The 25,815-nt window shown below is 50.0% G+C and overlaps 2 protein-coding genes across 4 annotated transcripts; one reads left to right on the top strand and one right to left on the bottom strand.

Moving 5' to 3' along the window:
* The first annotated feature begins 393 nt into the window (after positions 1 to 393).
* On the top strand, positions 394 to 24,035 carry Wtip (WT1 interacting protein). Of its 3 annotated transcripts, XM_057763341.1 has the most exons (8): positions 394 to 1,181; positions 9,153 to 9,254; positions 15,996 to 16,063; positions 16,204 to 16,266; positions 16,399 to 16,529; positions 17,331 to 17,382; positions 18,020 to 18,088; positions 21,885 to 24,035. In XM_057763341.1, the coding sequence occupies exons 1-8, from the start codon at positions 611 to 613 to the stop codon at positions 22,023 to 22,025; spliced, it is 1,197 nt and encodes a 398-aa protein (XP_057619324.1). In that variant the 5' UTR covers positions 394 to 610; the 3' UTR covers positions 22,026 to 24,035. The 3 variants fall into 3 exon arrangements, with proteins under 3 accessions (XP_057619324.1, XP_057619325.1, XP_057619326.1); XM_057763342.1 differs by lacking the exon at positions 16,204 to 16,266; XM_057763343.1 differs by lacking the exon at positions 18,020 to 18,088.
* On the bottom strand, positions 14,972 to 15,442 carry LOC130870546 (40S ribosomal protein S25-like). Its single transcript, XM_057763344.1, has one exon. It carries the CDS (start codon positions 15,395 to 15,397, stop codon positions 15,020 to 15,022), a length of 378 nt encoding a protein of 125 aa, XP_057619327.1. The 5' UTR covers positions 15,398 to 15,442; the 3' UTR covers positions 14,972 to 15,019.
* Positions 24,036 to 25,815: the final 1,780 nt, after the last annotated feature.

Raw genomic sequence — 25,815 nt, 5'->3', positions numbered from 1 at the left:
CCGTTTGGAAACTCCCAGAATTCCCACATTGGTGTCACATCCATGTGTAAGGCACTGTCGGGCTGAGCTCCCTAAGCAGGACGCCTGGAGGGAATATGGGGAGGTTATGGGCGCAGGGCTCAACTGTGGGGTGGGGGTATCTGGAATGCGCCCTGAGGTCCCCGCGGCGTAGAGCCTAGGCCACCGTTGGCCCGCCCGCGTCCCCGCGCAGCCCTCGCGCCCCTCAGCCCGCCCGTCGCCGCCCCCCACATTCCACAGGCCGCTGCGCAGTCTCCTTCCTCGCATTCCTGACGGGGCAAAGGCGTCCCTCCGCCACCACCCCCACCACCCCTCCCGAGCCGGGCCTTGGAGAGCGGAGGGGGCGCGGCCCCGAGCTGCGCGCGCATTCCTCCGCCGCGCGCGCCCCCTCCCTCCCGCCCTCCCTCCCTGCCACGGCTCCGCGCGAGCGCGCGGCCCACGCCGAGCGACCGCGACCCCGGCCCCGCCCCGCCCCGTGCCCAGGGGTCCCGGGGCGGGCTGCGGAGCGGCGGACGATGCAGCGGCACTGTCGGAGCGGCAGCGGCGGGCGGCGGAGGTGACGCGCCGCGGCGGTGGCGGCGGGCCGACGGCCATGCAGCGCTCGCGGACGGTCGCGGACGACGCGGCTCTGCTCCTGGCCGGGCTGGGCCTGCGCGAGCCGGAGCCGACCGCCGACTCCCCGGGGCGCGTACGGCGCGGGCCTCGGGCCGCCGACGAGGCGGCGCCCGCGGCGGGCCGCAGAGGCAAGGGCGGCGGCGGAGGCGGTGGCCTCGAGGCCGCGCCCGACGTCCCCAGCCGCCCCGAGCGAGGCCCGCGCGCCAGCTTGGCGGGCTCGGACGGCGGCAGCGCGCGCTCCAGCGGCATCAGCCTGGGCTACGACCAGCGCCACGGCCCAGGTCCCGGGCCGCCGTCGGGGGGCAGTGCGCGCTCCAGCGTGTCCAGCCTGGGCTCCCGCGGCTCAGCGGGCGCCTATGCCGACCTGCTGCCGCCCGGCGTCGGCCCCGCGCCTGCCCGCTCTCCGGAGCCCGCCCCGTTCCCGTTGCCGTCGCTGCCGCTACCCCCGGGCCGGGATAGTGGCCCGAGCGCGGCCGAGCGGAGGCTGGAAGCACTCACGCGGGAGCTGGAGCACGCGCTTGAGGCGCGCACGGCGCGAGACTACTTCGGTGAGCGCGCTGGCCGGGGTCCGGGGGTCCGGGGTCCGGGATGCTCTAGGCGCGGGTGCGGTCTGTTCTCCAGCCACAGATGTGGAGGTGTTTCGCGCGTGCTTCCTGACTTGAGGCGGGAGAAGCGGGGGATCCAAACAAAATCAGGTTTATTGGCAAACTAAACTATTTTCTGGACACTTTTTTTTTTTAAAGATTTACTTAAGAGACAAGGTCTCACTGTGTATAGCTCTGGCTGGCTTGGAACTCACAGAGCTCTTTCAGCCACTGCCTTTCCAGTGCTGGGATTAGAGACATGGATTGGCAAAGATTTAGTTATGTGTATGTGAGGGTACCCTAGGAGGCCAGAAAAAGGTGTCAGAGCCTTTGAAACTGGAGTCACAGTCGATTGTGAGCAGATACGGATGCTGGGAATGGAATTCGAGGCTTCTGCGAGAGCAGTAAGTGCTCTTAATTGCTAACCCCATCCTGATTCATCCCCTTTTGCAGGGCGTTCTTCTTCATCCTTAGCATCGCTCCTGCTCACCCTACTAATGCTTAATGAGGAGCAGAAGGGAAGTCTTCCTCCCCTTCAATTGTGTGAGCCATGGTTAGGGAGAGAGAGATGGGATGCCCTAGGGTCACAGGCTTCAGTGCTCGTGGTGGCTGCAGGTAGGACCGTGTGAGGCCACAGGACTAAGCCAGGCATGCCAGGCTGCTCTGGGCTGAGTCGTATATACTGGATATTTCCTAAAGGAATGCTGGGCTAGGAGTTTAGCTCTGTGGTAGAGCGCTTGCCTAGAGTACTCAAGGTCTTGGGTTTGTTCCCCAGCAAGGCAAAACAGAACCACAAACCAGCCTTACTGCTGGATACACAAGGGAAAAGTCCAGACTTTAGCCAACTTGGTACAGGCCTGTAATCCCAGCATTGGGAAGCAGGAATAGTAGATAGTTTGAAGTTCAAAGCCAGCCTAGTCTGCATACAGTTCCAGACCAGTCAAGACTACATAACAAGACCTTGTTTCAGAAAGGACAACAGAAAATGGATTTTATACCACCAAATACCAAAGAAAGGAAGTAAGATTCACAACAACCCAGGCAAAGGAATAACATGCATCAGCCCAACAACCTCTGAGGGCTTTCCTTGCCTCAATACTTAGGGCAAATCAGGGTAGAGGAAGTGAGGGTGTGCAGGATTAGCAAGCATGAGACAGGCCTGGCAGATTTCTAGCCTCAGGCCAGCAAAACTAGCAGTTCTAGGCGGCTTTGAAGTAGATCTTGGGGGAGTAGAGGCTGTCTCTTACTTAGCAGGTCGAGTGGGTGCATTCCCGGATGGAGGAAGATAGTGAGGTTATGGGAAGGTGGTAACCCAGTGTGGGTCAACATCAGGGGTGTGTGTGGGCTAAAGGGTTGGTCTGTCTTTGCGATAAGGTGCTTGGTTCGATGTGAGAAGGCATGATGGGAGTCGTGGTTTAGCAGATGTGGTGGCTGCTGGTAGTGGGCTGGGAGTAGGGGCGAGTGGGAGACAGACCTCCTGCCAGGTGCTGAACTGGGACATCTGCAGGGGACACTCCCATGCTCTTGGTTGGCATCTGGCCCCTGCACACTTGGAGGCTGGGCATTAACTATCTGTGGGCCCCATGGGTCTGTGTATTGCTCTGGGTAGGTAATGCTAATACTGGGTAGTACGGGCACTGATGACCAAAGTCTGCAAGAGGGCTCCAAAGAGTCTGAGCGAGGGCTCAGCTTTCAGGTGTTTAAGCCACATAGGAGACTGAGCTGGCTGATGATAGAGGGTCCCCTCAGAGTCAGGTCTCATCTAGTGCAAACTGATCTAGAATGAGCTCTTCAGCTAGGGATAGCCTTTATCTCTGTCTTCACCCCAAGTGCTAGGATTACAGGTGTGCATCACCACAGCCAGATTATGGGGTGAAGAGCAGGTGGAAGCTGGGGCTTCATGCATGGTAGGCAAGCACTCTCAATTGAACCTTATCCCCAGTACCCCTTTTTTTTTTAGATAGGGTCCCACCCTATCTACCAATGTGATCTCCAGCTAACCACCTTCCTGAGTGCAGGTATGAGCCACCACCACACCTGGTCTAAGGGCCACCCCCAAACCCCAAGCCAAAAATATTTTTTTTCTGGTTCTTAAAAATATGGGCAGTTTTGCCTGAGCTGTTTATCTGATGACGATTGATGTTTTTGAAATAGAAAAACGGCAGTTTCCATGTGTGGTAAATACCTGTAATCCAAGCACTCGGCAAACTGAGACTGAAGGTTGTGCGTTCTTGGCCAGTCTGTGCTACAGAATGGGACCTGAACAGCAAGACAGAAAACAAAAATGTATCAGTTTTTGCCTTGGTTTGTTTTTTAATTTAAAGACCAGAGCCTTAGCCCAGGCTAACTTTGAGCTTTTCCTGTTTCTGCCTCCTCTGGGAGTGCTGGGATTGTAGACGTTTGCCACCCTATCCAGCTATATCCAGCTTGCAATTTAAAAAAAAAAAAATCAAATCTTGTTGGTGGTGCTAGCTCACACTTTTAATCCCGCACTGGGGAGGCAGAGGCAGGCGGATCTCTGAGAGTTCAAAGCCAGTCTGGTCTACAAGAGCTAGTTCTAGGACAGCCAGGACCACACAGAGAAACCCTGTCTTGAAAAAACAAAATTTCAACTCTTTCAACCTAAATAACTACCCCTTACAGAAGGAAGTCTGGCCTCTATGAACTTTGTCTGCAGTGTGTTCCCCAGGCTGCGCCATCCTCATTAGGTCTGCTTCTGCTGACCTCTAGGTTACCCTGTGCCCTTATTTTTTTTTTTTTTTTTTGGTTTTTCGAGGCAGGGTTTCTCTGTGGCTTTGGAGCCTGTCCTGGAACTAGCTCTTGTAGACCAGGCTGGTCTCGAACTCACAGAGATCTGCCTGCCTCTGCCTCCCGAGTGCTGGGATTAAAGGCGTGCGCCACCACCGCCCGGCCCCCACACTGTTATTCTGTCTGACTGCGAGGGGTTTGGAGAAAGCCCCTGGGATCGGGATTATTATTATTTTTTAATATTTTAACAATCACGTGTGTGGAAGGGTTGCATGAATGCTGAGGTGTGTATATAGAGGTCAGAGACCAACTTGTGATTTCTTTCCCTCTACCCTGTAGGTTTTGAGACTTGAACCCAGGTTGTCAGCCTTAGCTGCAAGACCCTCTGAGTCATTTCTCTGGCCCTGGAGTAATTTTTGTTCTTTAACCTCAGTGGTTTTCAGGACTCTGTTGTTCCCCTTAGCCTCAGTCAGTTTGCTTTTCTATTCTCTCAGCAGCCTTCTGGTCTCCTGCCGCCCATCCCGCTTCCTACCTCACTCCGAGCACTAAGGTTACTGTTCCTCCCTCCATGCTTTGCGTCTGCGGCCAGCCTCACTCTCCTGCCATCTGAGAGGGTAACAGTCTTCTCTGTAGCCTCTTCCTCCACCCTCAGCCTCCCTCTTTCCTTTGGCCTCTTTCTTTCAGTTATAAATCTGTAGAAGGGTCACACACGTGCACACATACACTCTCACACAACACACACACATGCACACAGGGACAGGGCTGGTGAGATGGCTCAGTGGCTAAAGATGCAACTTGCTCCCAAGCCTAACTTCCCAAGTTTGATTCCCGGAATCCACATGGTAGAAGGAGAGAACTGACTCCTGCAAGCTGTCCTCTGACCACACGGGTACCGTAGCATGCACATATACTCGTGTGTACATGTATACACAGATAAATATTTCTTAAAAAGCATAAATTAACTTCCGAACCCAGATGGCCATAGAGTCCCTCTGTCCTTTCATCTCGCCTTCCTCCCATCTCAGGTTTGCTCATTCCCCCTCTCTCTCATTTCTGAGGTGTCCTGTGCCCTGGGGTCACTTTTTTTTCCCCTGAGGCAGAATCTTATTCTCTAATTCAGGCTGACCTAGAACTCTGCTGAGCTTTGTGATCAGTGAGGTTGTAGGGATATACCGCCACAGTTGGTCATTCTAAAGTATGTTTTTATTACAGCAATCTCGGCCTCTCCACCCCCACCTTCCAGTGTTGACTGCTGTGATTCAGTCCAGTACATGGTGAGGTCTGATTCTCATGGCTGGTGGGGGAGTGAGAAGACAGAAGAAAGAGAAGTCCAGCAGTGTGTCGGGGTTGGTTGTTGGGGCCCGGATAGCATGCCAGTTGCACGCTGATTCAGGACTGGAGGAAAATTAGGGAAGAAGCCAAGTGTGGTAGCGCATAGCCATTGTACCCGCTATCTGGGACACAGGTTGAGAGAGCTTGAGCCCAAGCTGGTGACAACACAAAGAAGACCAAATGAGATGAGTCAGTGCTAAGACGTTCTGCTAAGCCTGACAACCTGAGTTCAGTTCCCCAGGACCACAGTGGGGAGAGTCCATGGTGGTGGACCAAAGGCACGGGTCCAGAGACAGCTAAGAGCTCCCATCTTTGTTTTTTTGTGAGGCAGGGTCTTTTACCAGCCCTCGCTACCCAGGAACTTGCCTGCCTCTGCCTCCAGAGTGCTGGGATTAAAGGCCTGGCCACCACACCTTCTCCGACAAGGCCACAACTCTTACTGCTTCTCAAACAGTTCCACCAATAGGGACCAAGTATTCAAACATGAGTCTGTGGGAACCATCTCATGCAAACCACACAGAGACGCTGAGTATCTGAAGCGAGCAGCCTTTGTGTCTCCCGGAGGGCTGGGCTAAAAAGTGCACAAGTTTTGGAGCCAGGCATCCTCCTAACACTGCTGGTCAGTCCTGTTTTTCTCCCCCATCTGACCTTCTGGGGTGGTCCCAGTTCCATCCTGTATTCCTGGATCCCTGCGTAAAAGCACTGTCCGTTCAGTTCATGCTGTAAAGACCACAGAGGGACTGTCCTTCGCCATCCTGTGTAAAAATCACTACCTCCAGATGTGTCCTGTGGGGGGCTGGTTCACACGTGTCAGGTGTGAGCCACTAAGTTGAAGCTCTAGCCTCTAGACTTTTGTATTTATAGACCAGATCTTTCCATGGAGCCCAGATTTACCCTGAACTTGAGAGGTACTACTTCAACCTCTCTAGAGTACAGATGGATGACATGTGTCAATATACCTGGCCCTCTAGATTTAGTCTTTGTTTTGTTTTGTTGGAGATGAGGTCTTACATAGCCCATGCTGGCCTCCAGCTTTCTGTGTAGCTGCCCTGTCTTTCAAGTGTTGGGATTACGGGCATGTGCCACCATACTCAGCTACCCTAGATTATTAAAAATAAATTCTTTGAGCTGGGCGGTGGTGGCGCACGCCTTTAATCCCAGCACTCGGGAGGCAGAGGCAGGCGGATCTCTGTGAGTTCGAGACCAGCCTGGTCTACAAGAGCTAGTTCCAGGACAGGCTCCAAAACCATAGAGACATCCTGTCTTGAAAAACCAAAAAAAAAAAAAAATTCTTTGTAAAATTTTTATTTATTTTTACTTTTATTTATGTGTATGTGCAGTGACTGCAGAAGCCAGAAGAGGGCATTAGATCCCCTGGAAATGGAGGGTGCTGGGAAGTATTCTTAACCACTGAGCCATCTCCCCATCTCCCACTAGGCACCTCCTATCCTACTAAGGCTGGACCAGGCGACCCATTAGGAAAAGGGTCCCAAAGCAGTAAAGGTCAGAGACAGCCTCTGCTCCCACTGTCAGGAGCCCCACAAGAAGACCAAGCCACACAAGTACAGCATAAGTGCAGATGGTCTAGGTCAGTGCCCTGCAAGGTCTCTGCGGGGCTGTTCAGTCTCTGTGGTTGGTTGACTCTGGGTTTTCTTCTGGTGCCCTTGACCTCTCTGACTCCTACAGTCCTTCTTCCTCCTCTTCCTCAGGATTCCCCAAGCTGTGTCTAATGTTGGACTGTGGGTTTCTGCATCTTTTTCCACTTTGATCTATTTTCTTTGGTGAGGGGGGAGCTGAGGACTGAACTCAGGGCCTTGCCCTTGATGTGCAAGCGCTCTCCAATTGAGCTAAACCCAACCCTGATCTGTCCTTTATTTTATTTTATTCTTTATTCCTTTATTTTTTTGGTTTTTCAAGACAACTTTGAAGCCTGTCCTGGGACTAGCTCTTGTAGACCGGGCTAGCCTTGAACCCACAGAGATCCACCTGCCTCTGCCTCCCAAGTGCTGGGATTAAAGGCGTGCGCCACCACCCGGCTCTGTTCTTCTTTTAATGTCTTACTTATTTTATGTTCCTTACTGTTTTTTTTTTTTTTTTTTTTTTTTTTTTTTTTGTGGTTTTTTGAGACAGGGTTTCTCTGTAGCTACGGAGCCTGTCCTGGAACTAGCTCTTGTAGACCAGGCTGGCCTCGAACTCACAAAGATCCGCCTGTCTCTGCCTCCCGAGTGCTGGGATTAAAGGCGTGCGCCACCACCGCCCGGCCTTACTGTTTTTTTTTGTTTTGTTTTGTTTTGTTTTTCGAGACAGGGTTTCTCTGTGGCTTTTGAGCGTGTCCTGGAACTAACTCTGTAGACCAGGCTGGTCTTGAACTGACAGAGATCTGCCTGCCTCTGCCTCCCGGTGCTGGGATTAAAGGCGTGCGCCACCATCGCCCAGCTGTTCCTTATTGTTTTGCCTGTGTGTGTGTGTCAGTGTCACATCCCCTGGAACTGGAGTTATGGATAGTTGTGAGCTTCCATGTAGATGCTGGAAATTGAACCTGGGTCCTCTGAAAGAACAGTGTGCTCTCAGCTGCTGAGCCATCTCTCCAGCCCCCCTCGATCTGTTCTTAACGAACCTTTTCTCCCTCATGTTTGTTTCCATCTGACATTATCATTGTTGTCATCATTATTGTTATGGTTTTTGTTGTTGTTTGAGGCAGGATCTCCATATAGACCCCTGACTAACCTAAAACTTGCTATGTTCCAGGCTGGCCTGGAACTCTGAGCTATCTATTCTCTTGCCTTGGTCTCCTGAGTGCTGGGGTCACAGGCGTGCATCATCCGACATGTACCCCACTCATCTGACATCTTGTGACTTCTGCCGTGTGTCTCCTCTGGAGCAAGCACATGGCCCTTGGGGCTGGGGATTTCTCTGCACTACGTTTTCTCTACATTTAAGAAGTGGCGCACGCCTTTAATCTAGCACTCAGGAGGCAGAGGCAGGTGAATCTCCGAGTTCGAGGTCAGCCTGGTCTACAGAGTGAGTTCAGGACAGCCAGGACTACACAGAGAAACTCTGTCTCGAAACTCCTCCCCCCACCAAAAAAAAAAAAAAAAAAGAACAAAAAAGAGAAGGGTGTGAGCAGGCAGCAAGCCATGTTTGTGGAATGCGTAGAGAATATTCGAACCTTGTACAGCCGAGGAAGGGTACCTGTCCAGGGCAGTGATGCCCTTGAGTGTACCTTTGTGGGGTCAGAAGGTACATATTTATTTTGAAGGGTGGGATTTGGTTCCAAGACTAGGAAGGTTGTCTTCCTCAGTCTGAGGTGGAGGGGCTTTAATAAAAACCTTTTTTATTAAAAAAGGTAGAGTGCCTTTTCTAGCTCTGATGCTCATGGTCATAGCTGATGGCTGACTTCAAGGGCTCTGCCTCCACCGGTGCTCTGTGAAGCTCTTTGAATGCCCAGGCAGCAGTAGCTGCCCCTACGTGCCGCCCGTATTCACTGCCTTTCTCGTCACAGGGACCAGCTCCTTAAGTGACTTAAGTGACTGAAGCCACTTAAAGGAGGAAGGATCACTCCCGCTGTCCATCATGGCAGGAGCATTGGGGGCAACGCCTCCCTTCTCTGCAGAATTGGGAATCAGAACATTTGCACATGAGCAGAGTTGAGCTACAACCTTCTAGACCTGCCTCTAGTGGCCTCTGTCCACCAGCCAGGTGCTTAAAACACGGACAGGACACATTCAGCTTCCAGCAGGGTCCTTGTAGCTGAATGTTAGACTAGGGATTTGGTGGTCCTGTCGTTGGGGCCTGGCTGGCCACCCCACTCCAGGACATAGTACTAGCTGCTGCTCTCCTGCTCCTTCCTCACAGGCATCTGTATCAAGTGTGGGCTTGGCATCTACGGAGCAAGGCAGGCGTGCCAGGCAATGGGGAGCCTGTATCACACCGACTGCTTCATCTGTGACTCCTGTGGTAGGTAACAGCCCCTACCCCACCCCCACTGCCCCGTCACTCCCTTGCATCCAAGTCTCAGGCAGAGGAGACACTCTGTTCTGGGATGGAAGGAGGTTGCTCACATTCTCCCTATGCACATGGCTCGTGACACCTTTCTGGGCTTGACCTGAGAGGCGTAGGTCTGAGGAAGGAGCCATGGAACAGCTGAGGGGCCTTTTGTCGGCTATCAGAAAGGCTCCTCTCTGATCCTTGGCTGTGCTTCTTCCATCCGCATAGAGTCCTGGTCTGCCTGGGAGGGATAGGGGCATGGATGAGGGGGCTTGTACCATCTAAACATGAGGTTAATATTTGTAAGCGTATTTTAGATATATTTCTTTGACTTTATGTGTGTGAATGTTTTGCCTGCCTGCATGTATGTGTGTGCACCATGTATGTGCCTGTTGGTCCCCCTGGTACTGGCGCTGTGGATGGATGACTGAGTCACCATGTGGGTGCTGCAAATTGAAGCTGGGTCCTCTGTAAGAGCAGCCAGTACTCTTAACCACACCCCGCAGTGAATATTTCCATAGTTTATTTTATCACAGTGACATACATAAGGATCAAGGCAAAGAAGTGCTATTTTTGCTAGAGCCTGTAATACGGTCACTCAGGAGGCCGAGGCAGAAGCAGAGTTCAGAGCCAGCCACAGTAATGCAGAGACCCTGCCTCAAAAGAAACGACCAAACTGCTCTGTGTCTAAGGCTGTGCTGCCATCCCTCACATCCCTTAGCCATCCCTCTGGCTAAGTCAGTAATCCACACTTATCTTACTCCTGATGAGCAATGTTGTCTACACAGCATCAGTCAAATCAAGTGTGCTATCGTTAGCTCACCCTCTCCTTTTTTCTTTTTCTTTCCCTTTTTGTTTTTTGTTTTGTTTTGTTATTTTGGAGATAAGATTTCTCTGTGTAGCCTTGGCTATCATGGAACTTACTGTGTAGACCAGGCTAGCTTCCACTTCTGTCTCTCAAGAGCTGGGATTAAAGGCATGTATCACCATGCCCGATTTGAGATTTTTTTTTTAAGAAAGGCCGGGTGGGGAGCAGGGCAGGAGATGGCTCAATCAGTAAGGTGCTTGCTGCACAAGGTTGAGAACATGAGTTTGAGCCCCAGCATCCCTGTAAAAAGCTGAGTGAGTGACAGCCAACCAACCCTCTAGCCAATCGGTGAGCTCCAGGGTCAGGGAGAAGTCCTGTCTCAGAGACTACGTGGAGAGCAGTCAGGAGAGACATCCAGTGTTAACCTCTGGCTTTCACAAGCTCATGCACACATACACACATTTAATTTTGCCTTGTTTAGCTGTAACCTCAGAATTTTTTCTTCTCAAATGTGACCTTCAGTCAGGCTTTTTGCAGAGCTGCCGCCAGGAGCCTGATGGGCCGGAGCTCTGCTGTCTAGACTTGTATGGGAAGCGGATTGTTTGCCTTGTGGTGCACAGTCTCTGGGCTGGACTCACTACTCCCTGGAGGTTTTTAGCCACAGATAACTGGGAAGCTCCTGGGGACTGAGGCAGGCCTCTTCTCAGGCTGGACTGCCAGTGGCTCCAGCTGTCAGCAGCCCTTTTAGCCCCTGGATTTGGCTTTATCTTGAGGGCAGTTGCTCTCACAAGGGTGATTTTTCTTTTAACCCAGGCCGCATGTGTGAGTAGTGTACTCCTCCTGCCTGCCACACGGTAGTCCGTTGTGTGATCAGACCACAGCTTGTTTCTCTGTGTAATCGCTCATAGACACTAGACGCCTAGACCGTGCTGTGAACTCTCATAGAGTTCATCCGTGCTCAGGTTCTCACTTCTCCTGGGTATATTGCAGGGAGTGGGATTTTGGGGTCATAGGGTATGCGTGTGTGTAACTTCATATAAGAAACTGCCAAATTGTCTTCCCAAGGAGCTGTAGCATTGACAGTCCCCTAGAAACCTAAGAGCCACGGTGCTCTGCACGTTTGCCAATCATTGGTGCTGTTGTCTTTCCGAGTAACTTCTGCTGGGTGCATCTCATCGTGAGTTTAATAATGCATCTTTCCCAGTGAGCATCTTACTGTTGGCTTTTTGGCCATTAATATTTCTTTCTTTGAAAAATGCATTTTTAGCCGGGCGGTGGTGGCTCACGCCTTTAATCCCAGCACTCGGGAGGCAGAGGCAGGCGGATCTCTGTGAGTTCGAGACCAGCCTGGTCTACAGAGCTAGTTCCACGACAGGCTCCAAAGCCACAGAGAAACCCTGTCTCGAAAAACCAAAAAAAAAAAAAAAAAAAAGAAAGAAAAATACATTTTTATTATGTATTTATAAATGTGTGTGCAAGCATGTATGTCGGGAGGTGGGACAAAACTTGCAGGAGTTCGTTCTCTCTTCCCCCATGTGGTTCCAGGGATCAGACTCATGCAGCAAGCATCTTTGTTGCTGAGACATCTTGCCAGCCCAATAAGTATTTTTTTGAGAAATCTGTTCAAAGTTTTTGCCTGTTATAAAATTGGGAGTTTCCCTTCTGCCCCCACACAGGGTTTCTCTGTGTAGCTCTGACTGTCCTAGAACTCACTCTGTAGACCAGGCTGGCCTTCAACTCAAAAAAAAAATCCTCCTGCCTCTGCTTCCTGAGTGCTGGAACTAAAAGCATGCACCACCACAGCCCAGTCAGGCTTTTTCTGGGGGGAGGTATTTTTTAATTATTGTGCGTGTATTTATGTGTTTGTGTGTATCTGTCTAACTAAGTGGAGACCATGTGTGTGTGAAAACACGTGCCCCAGGAGCCCGAAGGTGTCCTGTCCTGGAACTGGAGTTAGGTGACTGTGAGCCATCTCTTGTGGTTGCTGGAAACTGAACCCAGGTTCTCTGCAATAATAGTACATGCTCTTAACCGCTGAGTCATCTCTCCAGTCCCCCTTTTTGTGTTATTTTTAAAAACTATTTTAGTGATGCTTTTGTTAAGAAATGTTCAATTTTGACTAAGCCCAATTCACCAGTTTTTGTGTGACGGGATTGCAGATCTGAGCATCCATACTCAGTTGAGGTTGTGTTTGTGTTTAGGTTGATAACAATTTTATATTAGAGTTGTACATGTGCAGAGGCTGAAGGTCAGCCCCAAGTGGTGTTTCTTGGGAACCTTTTGTTCTAGGAGCTCTCACTGGGACCTGATGCTTACCAATTAGGCGAGTGTAGCTGGCCAGCAAGCTGCAAATACCCCATCTCTTCCTCCACAACCCGGGAACTGTAAGGGTGTGCCACCATACTCGGCTTCTTATGTGAATGTTGGGGATTAAACTCAGGTCTCTGTGTGTGTGTGTGTGTGTGTGTGTGTGTGTGTGTGCGTGTGTGCGCGCGTGCTCTTCACTGACAGCCACCTCCCCGGCTGCCTTATCACTTTTGTATTGATTTCTACAAAAAATAAATGCTGAGATTGGGCAGCATTTGCAAATGGACACAGCTGGTGTGAGCTGGAAAGGATTTGGATCCTCTTTTTCTTAAAGATTTATTTATTATGTATACAGTGTTCTGCCTGCAAGTCAGAAGAGAGTACCAGATCTCATAGAGGGTTGTCTTGTAGTTGCCAGGAATTGAACTTGGAACCTTTGGAGAGCATCCAGTGCTCTAAACCTCTGAGCCATCTCTCCAACCCCCCAAGCATGCCACTTTTCCTGGTGATGACAGAAAGCATGCACTTCCGGGTCAGAGTCTTCAAGCTCACTTCCCATTCTGCTTGATCCTTGACTATTATGGGATGGCAGGTGATCCTGGGAGATTCTGCGTACTCTATGTGGCAACCCTTAGAAACCTCAATTGAATTAGTAATTATAATTTTTTAAAATTTATTTATTTATACAGTATCCTGCCTGTAGGCCAGAAGAGGGCACCAGATCTCATTATAGGTGGTTGTGAGACACCATATGGTTGCTGGGAATTGAACTCAGGACCTCTGGAAGAGTAGTCAGTGCTCTTAACCGCTGAGCCATCTCTCCAGCCCGGAATTATAATTTTTTTTTTTTTTTTCGAGACAGGGTTTCTCTGTGGTTTTGGAGCCTGTCCTGGAACTAGCTCTTGTAGACCAGGCTGGTCTCGAACTCACAGAGATCCGCCTGCCTCTGCCTCCCGAGTGCTGGGATTAAAGGCGTGCGCCACCACTGCCCGGCCAGAATTATAATTTTTTAAAAAATTGTTTTAGAGCTGGAATGTTTGTGATGCTCAGCATGACCTCAGACTTCACAGTTGAAGCAATCCTCCTGCCTGGGGCAGCTGGACCTCCCAGGAGCCCCAACAGGAGAACCCCCCGACCCTTGTCCCAGAGGCGCATCTTGTCTGTAATGCTGGACAGCAAACAAACTCACTACTCCCTCCATGGGAGATAGATGCTTTCTGTCTTCTGAGTTCACTCTGTGAGTAAACTTGAAAAAGCATCTAGACTGACAGCTGCCAGCCTTTACCTGCAAGATATGTGGGATGACTTGGGAGTTGGCTTCCCAACACGAGTTCTTTACCTGTGTCTTCTCGGATTTCTCTGGGCCACGCCTGGTTTTACAGTATGCAGGGCCATACACATAATTCCCTAAGTTTATCCCTTAGTGTAGCTTTCCAACTCCATGATGTTACCAGTATAGTTTCCATGTATGTATGTATGTATGTATGTATGTATGTATGTATGTATGTATGTATGTATGTGTGTGTGTATGTATTCATCCATCTGGGGTGTGTGTGTGCATGCATGCATGTATGTGTGTTTTTAATGTCAACAGAGGCCAGGAAAGTGTGTTCCAAGATCCCTTGGAGCTGGAATTACAGCTAGTATTGGGCCACCTAATGTGAGTCTTGGGGGCCTAACTTGGGTCTTTGGCAAGAGCAGTCTGCAATCTTAACCATGAGCCATCCTCTTCTCCAGCCTCATAAATGTAGTTTTAAAATGGTAACTTTGCCTGGTGGTGGTGGCATATGTCTTTAATCTTGGCACTTGGGAGACAGAGGCAGGTGCATCTCTGAGTTTGAGGTCAGCCTGGTCTACAAAGCAAGTCTCAGGACACCCAGGGCTACACAGAGGAACCCTGTCTCAAAAACAAAAACAAAAAACCAAAAAAACTTGTAGCTTCATATTCCCAATATTTGTTGCCAGAATAAAAATGCATTTGACATTTGGTTTTCGTATGCTGTCCGTCTATCCTATCCTGCAATTACAATAAACTTAGGGTTAGTGGGTTACTAATGGTTTTCTCTACAACACAATCATGTCAACTATGACTACAGATAGTGTTACTTCTTTCTAGCCTACATTAACTCTAATTCCACATCATCTTGTTTTGTGGTACTGGAAATCTATTCCAGACCCACACCCCAGCCCCTCACTGGGGATTCTAGGCAGGGGCTCTACCACTGAGCCACACCCCCAGCCCTGAGGCTTCTTAGACAAGGTGCTCCTATATATCTCAAGCTTGCCTTGAACTCCTACTGCCTCTGAAATTACAGGTGTGGGCCTCCATACCCTGCCACCAAAATGTTCAGAGGAAAACGACTTAATATCTCACCTAGGTGCTTGATGCCGCTGAGTGTTTCTCACAAGCACTCTCAACAGGCTGAAGTTCCTTCTTATAGCTAGCAGCTCCTGGCGCCTCCTGCCGGATGGCAATGCCGGGTGAGCAGTAGAGGGAGAGGCAGTTGAGGTAAAGGGAGAGGCGAGGCCAGGTTGGCCTCCAGCTAGGCTTTTTTTTTTTTTTTTTTTTTTTGATTTAATAAAGTTTTATTTTTCCAAATGTACAGCTGATTGAACCTGTTCATGCATCTTCACCAGCAGCTGGGGCATCTCCACCCTTTGTGTTTCTGGTGTAAATTACTTGGGCTCTGTGCTTTGAAACCAGCTTGATAAGCCCTTTACTAAGGAGCTCCTGAAGAGCTGCCCTGGCCAAGGAACCACGAATCTTCAGTCTCTCAGAGACCACGGCTGGAGTAATAAGTTTATAGTTGGGAACTTTCTTACAGAGTTTGTCGTATGTAGCCTTGTCAAACAGGACTAGATTGTTGAGCTTGTCCCGAACTTTGCCTTTGGACCACTTCTTCTTTTTGGCCTTGCCACCGGACTTATTTACTGGGTCTTTGTCTTTTTTGGCCGACTTTCCGGCATCTTTCTTCTTCTTGTCATCCTTGGGCGGCATGATGAAGTTCGGAGAGTGGCGACGACCACTGCAGCCTCCCTAAGATGTCGGGGGAAAAAAGCTCCAGCTAGGCTTTGTAGCCAAGAATGACCTTGAACTTGAGGTTCCTCCTGTGTCCACATCCCAAGTGGGATTACAGGCATGTGCTACCATACCTAATTTTATTGTCTGGTATTTCGAGGCAGGATTTCCTTTATAGCCTAGGCTGTCCTCAGCCTTTGGGGCCCTGCCTTCACCTATGGGATACTGGGTTTCAGGTGTGAGACACCGTTCTGGCTTGACATGTTTATAACAGCAGCATAGCATTAAAGGGATGTTTAGAGGGGGCTGGAGAGATGGCTCAGCAGCTACAAGCATGTCTGTTGCACTTACAGAAGTCTTGAGTTCAATTCCCAGTAACCACATGATGGCTCACAACCATCTGTGATGAGATCTGACGCCCTCTTCTGACATAAAGGTGTACACACAAACAAATGAAGGGGTGTTTGGAGATGTCCGATGTTCATTTTCTCATTGGTGGGCGGGGAGTACTGACACTCAGGCCAGACTCCCTTCCTGGTGTCAGCTTCCATTACCCCCTCCACCCCTTCCCCTCCAGGGAGACGACTCCGTGGGAAGGCCTTCTATAACGTGGGTGAGAAAGTGTACTGCCAGGAGGACTTCCTGGTGAGTCTGCACTGTGTTGCTGGCCGAGCTGGGTGGGAGCAGGGGCGGGACCCTCCTTCGGACTCACATGCAGACCTGAGGCCAGCGACAGTGAGTGCCCCCTTGTCACGTGACGTCCTGGATCCTGTGTCCCCTCTCAGTACTCCGGGTTCCAGCAAACTGCTGACAAGTGCAGCGTGTGTGGACACCTTATCATGGAGATGGTGAGAACCTCCCCGTGACCTGGAGTCCCCCACCCTCTGCTGCTCCAGACTGTTGGCGGGGCCCTAAGCCATGGCCTCTGGGGGGCAGTGCTGTGCCTCCTGCCCATGCTGACCTTTCGGTGCCTTCTCCAGATCCTGCAGGCCCTTGGCAAGTCCTACCACCCAGGTTGCTTCCGCTGCTCAGTGTGTAACGAGTGTCTGGATGGTGTTCCCTTCACCGTGGACGTGGAGAACAACATCTACTGCGTTAGAGACTACCACACGTGAGTCTCCCTTGCTGAAGAAGCAGTGTGGGCCGCATAGCCTCCCCAGCTCTCTTTCCTGCCTACCTCTGCTTCTTTGGTCCTGGCCTTTTTTTTTCTTTCTGCCCTCGTATTTTCTCTGCAGTTGGGGTAGGGATAGCTCTGATTTTGGTGACAAGAGCAGAAGGATGTGACTCCTTATATTTTGGTGGACTACATCAGGAAAGAACCTGGAGGTGGTATCAATAACTGTTATCTTTCCAGAATATGTTTCCATATGCTGGGGAGCAAGTGTTCCAATTCATGAGCCTGGGGACGGTTCCCAGTGACACCATAAGGGCAGGGCAGGGACATTTGTGAGTCCTGGTTTCTCTTCTGGGCCCTTACTTGTCTGTTCCCTGCCATTGGGCCTTTTCCTCCCAAGGAGAAAGCCCTGGTGCCACATGGGCAGCCTGTCTGTTATGGTGCCTCCAGACTTAGGCCTCAGAGCCTTGGGTCTCTGCTGCTGCTGATTTTTGAGATTGGTGCCAGCATTTGTCCTTGGTGGTACTCAGGGTGGAGCAGAGGTCTCCCCAAGGGAAGGTTTCAGTCTGGACACAGGGACTAGAGAATGCATAGGAGATGGCTGGAGGGAGCCTGAGGCTGTCCTGCAGGAGGAGGGAGGGAGGGAGGGGACAGATAGGAACTGTGTCAACCATTACTGCCAAGAAGACAGAAGCTACACAGAAGGCAGGCTATCTTAGAGCTGTTGTGGTAGCTTCACCCATGACCCCTTGCCTCTACGTTCTCACCTTCTCACGCCCACTTCCTTTATCCTTCCAGGGTGTTTGCTCCAAAATGTGCTTCCTGTGCCCGCCCTATCCTCCCTGCCCAGGTAGGAACACTTCACCCAGAAGCAGAGGGTGTGTGATCCTGAGGCTTTGTCAGATCCTGCCTACTTTGCCTCAGATCCTGGGCCGTATTAGGAGTGGTCTGCATTCCGCAGGGCTGAGGAGTATAGAGGACATTTATGCAGGGGTGGGCAGGTGTACTCTGGATGCATTACAGGGAAGAGGTGGCTCTGATTCTTGTGACCCACTGCGGCACTCTGCTCCATTACTTGTAACGGGAGGGGCTGCTCACCCCGCTCATTCAGTTATGCAGTGGATGTTGGGTAGCCTAGGGCTAGAAGAGCAGATAGGGAGGCCTTGGCCTGTGTGGCTCTCTGGGTTTTTCTGCATGAACAATGTCTATTTAAGTCAGCTTCCCGAGGAAACCTGGCTGGTAGTGGGAGTTCCTGCATGAGCCAACACCCATGTGACTTTCTTCCTGTCACATGCCTATGTGTGACTCCAGTTGGGGAAGATGCCCAGGGCACATACACGTCCCTCTTGGGCATGTGCTGAAGTGCCCTGTCCTTGTCCGAGGGACATGTCTACTCAGGGTGGCACATCGTAGAGAGGTGCTTTAATGGACAGGACATAGTGCTTCAGGTCCAGGGAGCACACGTGTGAATCTGCCTCTTTTTCCAGGGCTGTGAGACAACCATTCGTGTGGTGTCCATGGACAGAGACTATCACGTGGAGTGTTACCACTGTGAGGTGAGCCCCGGCCTCACCCACCCTCCCCTGCAGACACTGTCACCCTCCACCCTGGACCCTCTCTCTATAGCTTCTGCTCCATACTCCCTCAGTAAGCTTTTCCCTTTCTTTCCACGCATGCCCATTTTTCTTTCAGATAGTTCTATTTTCACTAAGTGGGTGTTGGATTTAGTAGAATAGACGAGAATTTAGAATTGGCAGTGTCCACATAAAGTAGTGTGTTGCTGTTGAAGGGAGTTGTCAGGACCTTGAAAAATTATAGAAGGTTTCCTGGGGGAGGTGACACCCAGCCTAAGCTTTGTAGGGTGATAGTGATAGGGTGTGTCTGTCAGAATTCTAGTGGAGGATGACTGTGCTGTCACTTCCTGTAGCAAATATCGGAAGTCACCAACTTACACATAGAAAAGGTTTATTTCAGTTTGGTTGTAGAGGTTTAATCCCATGATGGTTGACGCCATTGCTTTGGGCCTGTGATGTGGCGGAGCTGCTCACCTCATAACTGATAAAAGAACAAGAAAGAAGGTTTGGAGAGAACTTTGAGATGGCCCACTGTGTAAGGATACCTGCTACTGAGTCTTAGGACCCACGTGGTGGAGGAGACAGCTGATTCTGCAAGTTGTCCTCACCTCCACAGGCATGCCATGGCACCCACTTCACATGCAAATAATACATGCAGCCAGCCTGGTCTACAGAGTGAGGGCTAGGCCATCCAGGGCTACACAGAGAAACCCTGTCTCAAAACCAAAACAACAACAACATCATCAATAATAATAATAATACATGTATAAAAAAAGTGGTCAAGGTTCTGGAGTTCCCTTGACCAAAGAACCAAAGCCTCTTTGGCACTTCAACCACCGCCTCCATGGACAAGGGACCAAGCTTCACCTCTCGCACTTTCTTTGTTTGTGTGTTTTTTTAAAATATGGTCTTACTGTGTAGCCCTGTGTAGTAAGCTTTCTCGTTGGACTGCAGATAGAGACACAGACTTCTTAATAATGAAAGCTTGTCCTTTGGCTTAGGCTTTTCCTAATTAGCTCTCATAATTCAGATTAACCTGCTTTTATGAATCTACATTCTGCCATGTAGCTTTTACCTCTCTTCCATTCTGTGTATCTGGCTTGCTCTGTCTCTCATTAGCGTCTCTCTGCACCTAGATTCATCTTCCCCTGGCTCCCCAGAAATCCTGCCTGTCCTCTCCTGCCTAGCTGTTGGTCATTCAGTTCTTTATTAAACCAATAAGAAGACACCTTGGGGGGCTGGAGAGATGGCTCAGAGGTTAAGAGCATTGCCTGCTCTTCCAAAGGTCCTGAGTTCAATTCCCAGCAACCATATGGTGGCTCACAACCATCTGTAATGGGGTCTGGTGCCCTCTTATGACCTGCAGGCATACACACAGACAAAACATTGTATACATAATAAATAAATAAATATTAAAAAAAAAAAAAAAAAGACGCCTTGGTGGGCTGGAGAGATGGCTCAGTGTTTAAGAGCACTGCTCCAGAGGACCTGGGTTCAATTCCCGGTACCCATATGACAGCTCACAACTATCTGTACCTCCAGTTCCAGGGATCTAACACCTTCAAACAGACATACATGAGGCAAAACACCAAAGCACATAAAATAAATCAAAAATAATGAAAAAGAAAGTGCCTTGGGAAAGATACATCTTTACAGTGTACAAAAAGATTATCCACAAAATTTCCCCATTTTTGTCTAAAATAAAGTTTTACTCTGTCTAACACAGTAAAACTATATATAGTTTTATAAGAACAATTATCAGGCCAGGCGGTGGTTACGCACACCTTTAATCCCAGCACTCCCAGCACTCGGGAGGCAAAGGCAGGCGGATCTCTGTGAGTTCGAGAGCAGCCTGGTCTACAAGAGCTAGTTCCAGGACAGGCTCCAAAACCACAGAGAAACCCTGTTTCGAAAAACCAAAAAAAAAAAAAAAAAAAACATTTACAATGTTCAGTTCATTTGTATTTGGCCTATTCAGAGAAAATATTATCTGTCTTGATGAGTTCAAAGTTTTAGACCTAAACCACTTTTTATCATAACATATTACCAACCTAAAAATCTTTTTAGACCTTATAACATTTTCTTAGATGAGCAACTTAAGCTTTTATGTCTCTCATCCTTTATAAACTTTACATCTCTTTTGCAAGTTTTTTTAAATGTGGTTTAAAAAAAAAAAAGGCAGTCTAACTAGTCTTCAGCTCCTATCAGAGACCCGAGAAGGATAAAATATTACCTGAGTAAGCAGGAAGTGCAGAGCAAACAACTTTCAAAACTATAGAAATGACAGAAACAGCTGGCTGCCTGGACAGTCACCCAGGGTTCCTCTGCAATGTTGGGACATCCACTGAGCATCTCTCCAGCCGAACCTGCCTCTATTAATCTATGTTCTGCCATGTGGCTTTTTCCTTTCTTCCATCTGTATGTCCGACTTGCTATGCCAGAGGCCTCTCTCTGGTGTCTACGCATGGCCACTATTCATCTTCTCTCCCCAGAAATCATGCCTATCCTCTCTTGCCTAGCTATTGGTCATTCATTTCTTTATTAAACCAATCAGGAGACTCCTTGGCAAAGACACCTCTTCACAGTGTACAAAAAGATTATCCACAGCAGCTCTGGCTGTCCTAGAATTCGCTGTGTCTGCACTGGGACACGCAGGTCCCGTGCATGTGGTTAGAACTCTTGCTGAGCTAGCTCTCCAGTCTTCGGAATTATTTTCATAGCCCAGGCTGTACTCAAGCCCAGTCTCCTACTAGGTTTAGTCTGCTAGATATGTTCAGAATTTTGTTCTCTTGTTTCTTTGAGACACAATCTTGCTATGTAGATCAGGCTGACCTGGACCTTGACTCTCTGCCTCTGCCTCTGCAATCCTGTGATTATAGATACGGCTCCTACTCCTGGCGGTTGGCTGTCACTTTGTTGTTGAGTTTAAAGTTATATTTGTATGGGGGGGATTCATAGCTCTGTGTGGAGTGCAGAGTTGGAAATGGAGTTAAGGGGAGTCTGTGGGAGTCTGGCTTGTTCTGTGGGTGCAGGGGTCTGAACTGTGGTCTCCATGGTCTAGCAGCAAGCTCTTAGCACTGAGCCTTCTCCAGCCCCGCCTTGTTCTTTTTTTTTTTTTAATATTTATTTATTATATATACAATATTCCGTCTGTGTGTATGCCTGCAGGCCAGAAGAGGGCACCAGACCCCATTACAGATGGTTGTGAGCCACCATGTGGTTGCTGGGAATTGAACTCAGGACCTTTGGAAGAGCAGACAATGCTCTTAACCTCTGAGCCGTCTCTCCAGCCCCCCCGCCTTGTTCTTAAGGACCAGTATCTTGTGAAACTAGGTGTGGTGGCGCACGCCTTTAATCCCTGCAGATGGGTCTCTGTGAGTTTGAGGCCAGCCTGGTCTACAGAGCAAGTTCCAGGACAGTTAGGGGTATAGAGAGACCCTGTCTCAAGCAACTAAAAACTAGAAACAGCTGGGCAGCAGTGGCACATGCCTTTTATCCCAGCATTTGGGAGGCAGATCTTTGTGAGTTGTTCCAGAATGGCTCCAAAGCTACAGAGAAACCCTGTCTCCAAAAACAACAACAACAAAAAACCCAAAACCAAAAAGGCAGTATATAGCCTGTTAGGCTGAGCCTACATTTACTACCCGTCCCTGTCCTTTTCCTGAGACTGGCCTTAATTCCAAGTCCTTGGGTGTTTCTTTAAGGTCCTCTGCCCACCGGCGTATCTACCCCAACACCGATGCTTACTGGGGTTCAGGTTGTGTTTTATCTTCCGCAGGATTGCGGGCTCCAGCTGAGCGGGGAGGAAGGACGCCGCTGCTACCCCCTGGAGGGGCATCTGCTCTGCCGCCGGTGCCACCTGAGGCGCCTCGGACCGGGCCCACTCCCCTCGCCCGCTGTGCATGTGACTGAGCTCTGAGAAGCAGCCATCCGGAGAGAAGGGTGACCCACGCTCCTGTCTGCTCCTGTCTTCTCCCCTCCACCGAGCTGCTGTCTCTTCCGCAGGGGCCGGACCCCCGCGTCAAATAAGCGACTTCTATTTATTCACCTTCCGTGCCTCAAGCCACTCCCCCTGCTGGGTTCCAGGACACCCGCACCCTGCAGCCTTGGGATAGGCCACCTTCTTCCGCCTGGCCTCAGCTCCCAGAGGCAGGGCTTGGAGGGCCTTGGTGCCATGGGGGAAGGGTGCCTTATTTGTGTGTGATCATAGCCAGGGCAGTGACACCTGGGAAACGCCGGGTTTGGCCTTGATGGGTGTTTCAGACACAGGTCTCTGCCTCTCTGGATCCCGGCAGGGGTGGTGCCTTTCTAGCATCCTCAGCCTCAGAAGACCCTGAGCGAATCCCAGGCACAGAGAGCGAGCCCACTAGGGCTCCCTGCTACCCCGGGGAGTATCTGTGCACACTGTATCCAGCTCTACCACAAAACCATGTGATTTGACTTAAATTAAGTTCCCCCCACCCCCGAGGATGTTTGCATTTTCTTTAAAAGAATATAGTTTTCTTCTAAAAACTTGGACAAAGTTGGTTATTACCTTAGTCACAGCAGATTTGTGTGCACACACGGCCTGTACCATGTAGCTAGAGTCGTGGTGGTAAGGACATTTGTAGTTTTAACTGTTTTTTCATGAATTCTAGAATATTGCCACACCTGCTTCAGATTTCAGTGTGGGGTAGAGTGTCAGAATCTTATGGAAAGAGACCCAGTGAGCTTCAGGCAGGGCAGATGTAAATTAGATTTTCTTTGGAGGGAGAGTACTTTCTGGGTACTGTGAAGTGCTGGCAAGATTTTGAGGCTGGTTAATGAAGACATTGAACCTATGCTTGTGTACGACCCTGGCCAGATTTCATTGTTGTCAGTGCTGGGTGTGGCTTTGCTTTGGTTTGTTAATTTCGAGTCAGGGTCTCTCTTTGTGGTAACCCAGGCTGGCCTTGAATCTCGGAGCCTCCTGCAAGAACCTTTGGAGCAATGTTTGTGAAAGCTTTGGCAGAACTGAGCACTACTATTGCCAGGGAAACCGAGGTTTCCCTTTTAGGGTTCTTCATCTCAATTTAAAAGTCTAGTAATGGGCCAGGTAATGGTAGCGGCGCATGCCTTTAATCTCAGCCCTTGGGAGGCAGTGGCAGGTAGATCCCTGTGAGTTCGAGGCCAGCCTGGTCTACAGAGCAAATTCCAGGACAGGTTCCAAAGCTACACAGAGAAACCCTGTCTTGAAAAACCAACAGAAAAAAAGTTTAGAAATGGACTCGGGGCCCTGAGTTCAATCAGCAGCTACACAGTGTCTCACGACCATCTGAAATTAGAGCTGGTGCCCTCTTCTGGTCTGCAGGCATACATGCAGGCAGAACACTGTATACATAATAAATAAACACACCTCTAAAAAAGAGAAAGAAATGGACTCAGAAGGAAGCCCAAGGACAGTTTAAGGTAGGTAGTGCGGGTTAGGTGAGAATTCGAGCAGCCACCAGGAGAGATGAAGAAAAGCGTGTGCTTCTGAGTTAGGTGGGGGAACAGAAATGGCTCCTTAGGGATGGAAGTAAGCTAATGAGCTGAGGAAAGAGCCCCACAGCCTCCCGCCTCTTTGTTTACAGGCTTTTTATAGTGTATGATCGCTTCTCATGCACTGTGTAGATGATGCCAGGGGAAAGGTTTCCCAGTCTTTCTCTGAAAACTGACTGCATTCATGTTAATCTTCATGTAGCTTTCTCTAGTTTCTGTTCTGTCACACTAGAGACCAAAACAGGACACACAGGACTGAACAGTAGAGAAACTGGTACCTTTGGTCCAGCAGCGCTGAGGGCTGGGAATAGTGCGCCCCCTGGTGGTCAGAGAGAGCAAACAATTAAACTAGCTGCTTAAAACTGGTTTTTGGTGCCGTGGGAAATGTGCCTAAAGATGGGGACTTATGCAGCAACCAGAGTGACTTCTTCCTAGAGGAAGTGACCCCAGTGGGACCCAAAGGATAAACTTCAGGGATAGGATTCTCGCCTTCTGGCTAAACTAACTCAGTTACTTATTTTTTTTATTTTTATTTATTTATTTTTTTTGGTTTTTCGAGACAGGGTTTCTCTGTGGTTTTGGAGCCTGTCCTGGAACTAGCTTTGTAGACCAGGCTGGTCTCGAACTCACAGAGATCCGCCTGCCTCTGCCTCCCAAGTGCTGGGATTAAAGGCGTGCACCACCATCGCCCGGCTTCAGTTACTTATTTTTGTTCACTTTTCCACTCAAGTGCTGGATATGGAGCCCCTGGATTTTTACATGCTGGACAAATGCTCTACCACTGAGTCACACCCCAGCTCCTCACTGGGGGATTCTAGGCAGGGGCTCTACCACTGAGCCACACTTCTACTCTGGTAAATTTTCGTTGAGCCGCACTCTGAGTCTCTAGACGCTGTTGAATTTGAGCTAAGCACTCTACCAGAGTCGCATTCCCAGTCCTGACTGGGTCACATCCCCCGCCCCAGCTTAGTAGTGAGGATTTCTGACTGTTAGTTCGCATCCCTCTACCTCTCATTTGGACTGTGGTTCCTCCATGTGGCCCGTCTCGCACTTGTTTCTCTGAGTCCAAAACGGAGGTGGGCTCTTCAGTTTCAGCCACAGGAGCGGTCCACATCTGCGTCATCTTGGTAGCCAGGCCTCCCTATACTGCCTGGACTGAGTCCTCAGACCATGGAACCGCCATGCTTTGTCAAAGAGTGTGGAACTGTGGCTTTAATTTATTCTTGCTGCCCTATCTCTGCAGCCGTCGTCTTACCGCAGGCTTTTTTTTTTTTTTTTTTTTTTTTTGGTTTTTCGAGACAGGGTTTCTCTGTAGTTTTGGAGCCTGTCCTGGAACTAGCTCTTGTAGACCAGGCTGGTCTCGAACTCACAGAGATCCGCCTGCCTCTGCCTCCTGAGTGCTGGGATTAAAGGTGTGCGCCACCATCGCCCGGTGTACCGCAGGCTTCTTTCACATGTGTTTCTCAATGCTTGCAGCTGCTGCCAGTCCCATTTTCATTCCTCATCAAAGCCTTCAGAGCTCGGACTGTCAGAGCTCCCTGAATACCCCGTTTCCGCCCTGCTCTCCAGGCTCCCTCTCCAGCCACCGTGTCTCTGATGCCTCCTGAGCTGCCGTGACCTGGTGGCGATTAGGGCTGAGGAGGCAGTGTGAGAGCCATACTCTCAGCCTGGAAGTCGCCCAGGAGCGTCCTGCTCTTCCAGATGCAGCTGCTCTCCCTTGACGTGGGCACCTGGCAACTCCAGCTGTGCCTTTGGTCAGTGTTGGACTTGTATCTGAATCACTTATCCTTTGACACTGTCTACCCCATAGGTAGTGAGGTCTCCAGGCCAGGGTTAGTCGTGGCTGACCATTTTCTTTGCAGTGTCTAACGGGTTCAGAGCAAACACTTGGTCTCCCATTGGTTAACACATCCAAGTTCAGACTGAGTCAAACGGAGGAGCCACAGGTGGGGTGCAAAGGCCTAGAAATGGGTTCATACGTACAAACATGAAGCTTGTTCGTGTATGCCATACTACATGTGTGTACTGGAGCTGGGTTCATGTCCAGGGATACAGACCCATGAGTGCTTGGCTTATTGCTGGTGTGCGTGCATGTGTGTATGAGTGTGTGTGTGCAGAAAGAAAGTAGGGGGCAGGGAGGTTGGTGAGGTTGAGGGTCTTTGAGAATGACTGGGAGAGAGAGACAAGCTGGCACTCAGGAGACTCGGGGA

This window comes from Chionomys nivalis, chromosome 2, assembly GCF_950005125.1.
Source record: "Chionomys nivalis chromosome 2, mChiNiv1.1, whole genome shotgun sequence".
NCBI lineage: Eukaryota > Metazoa > Chordata > Mammalia > Rodentia > Cricetidae > Chionomys > Chionomys nivalis.
The sequence above is the reverse complement of the archived record's forward strand: the minus strand, read 5'-3'. Positions and strand labels throughout refer to the sequence as shown.

Coding starts and splice junctions, on each gene's coding strand:
- Wtip (XM_057763341.1), top strand. CDS start 611: ATGCAGCGCTCGCGGACGGTCGCGGACGACGCGGCTCTGCTCCTGGCC. Junction 16,267..16,398: donor GACACCTTATCATGGAGATG/GTGAGAACCTCC, acceptor TGCCTTCTCCAG/ATCCTGCAGGCCCTTGGCAA. Junction 16,530..17,330: donor TGCGTTAGAGACTACCACAC/GTGAGTCTCCCT, acceptor TTATCCTTCCAG/GGTGTTTGCTCCAAAATGTG.
- LOC130870546 (XM_057763344.1), bottom strand. CDS start 15,397: ATGCCGCCCAAGGATGACAAGAAGAAGAAAGATGCCGGAAAGTCGGCC.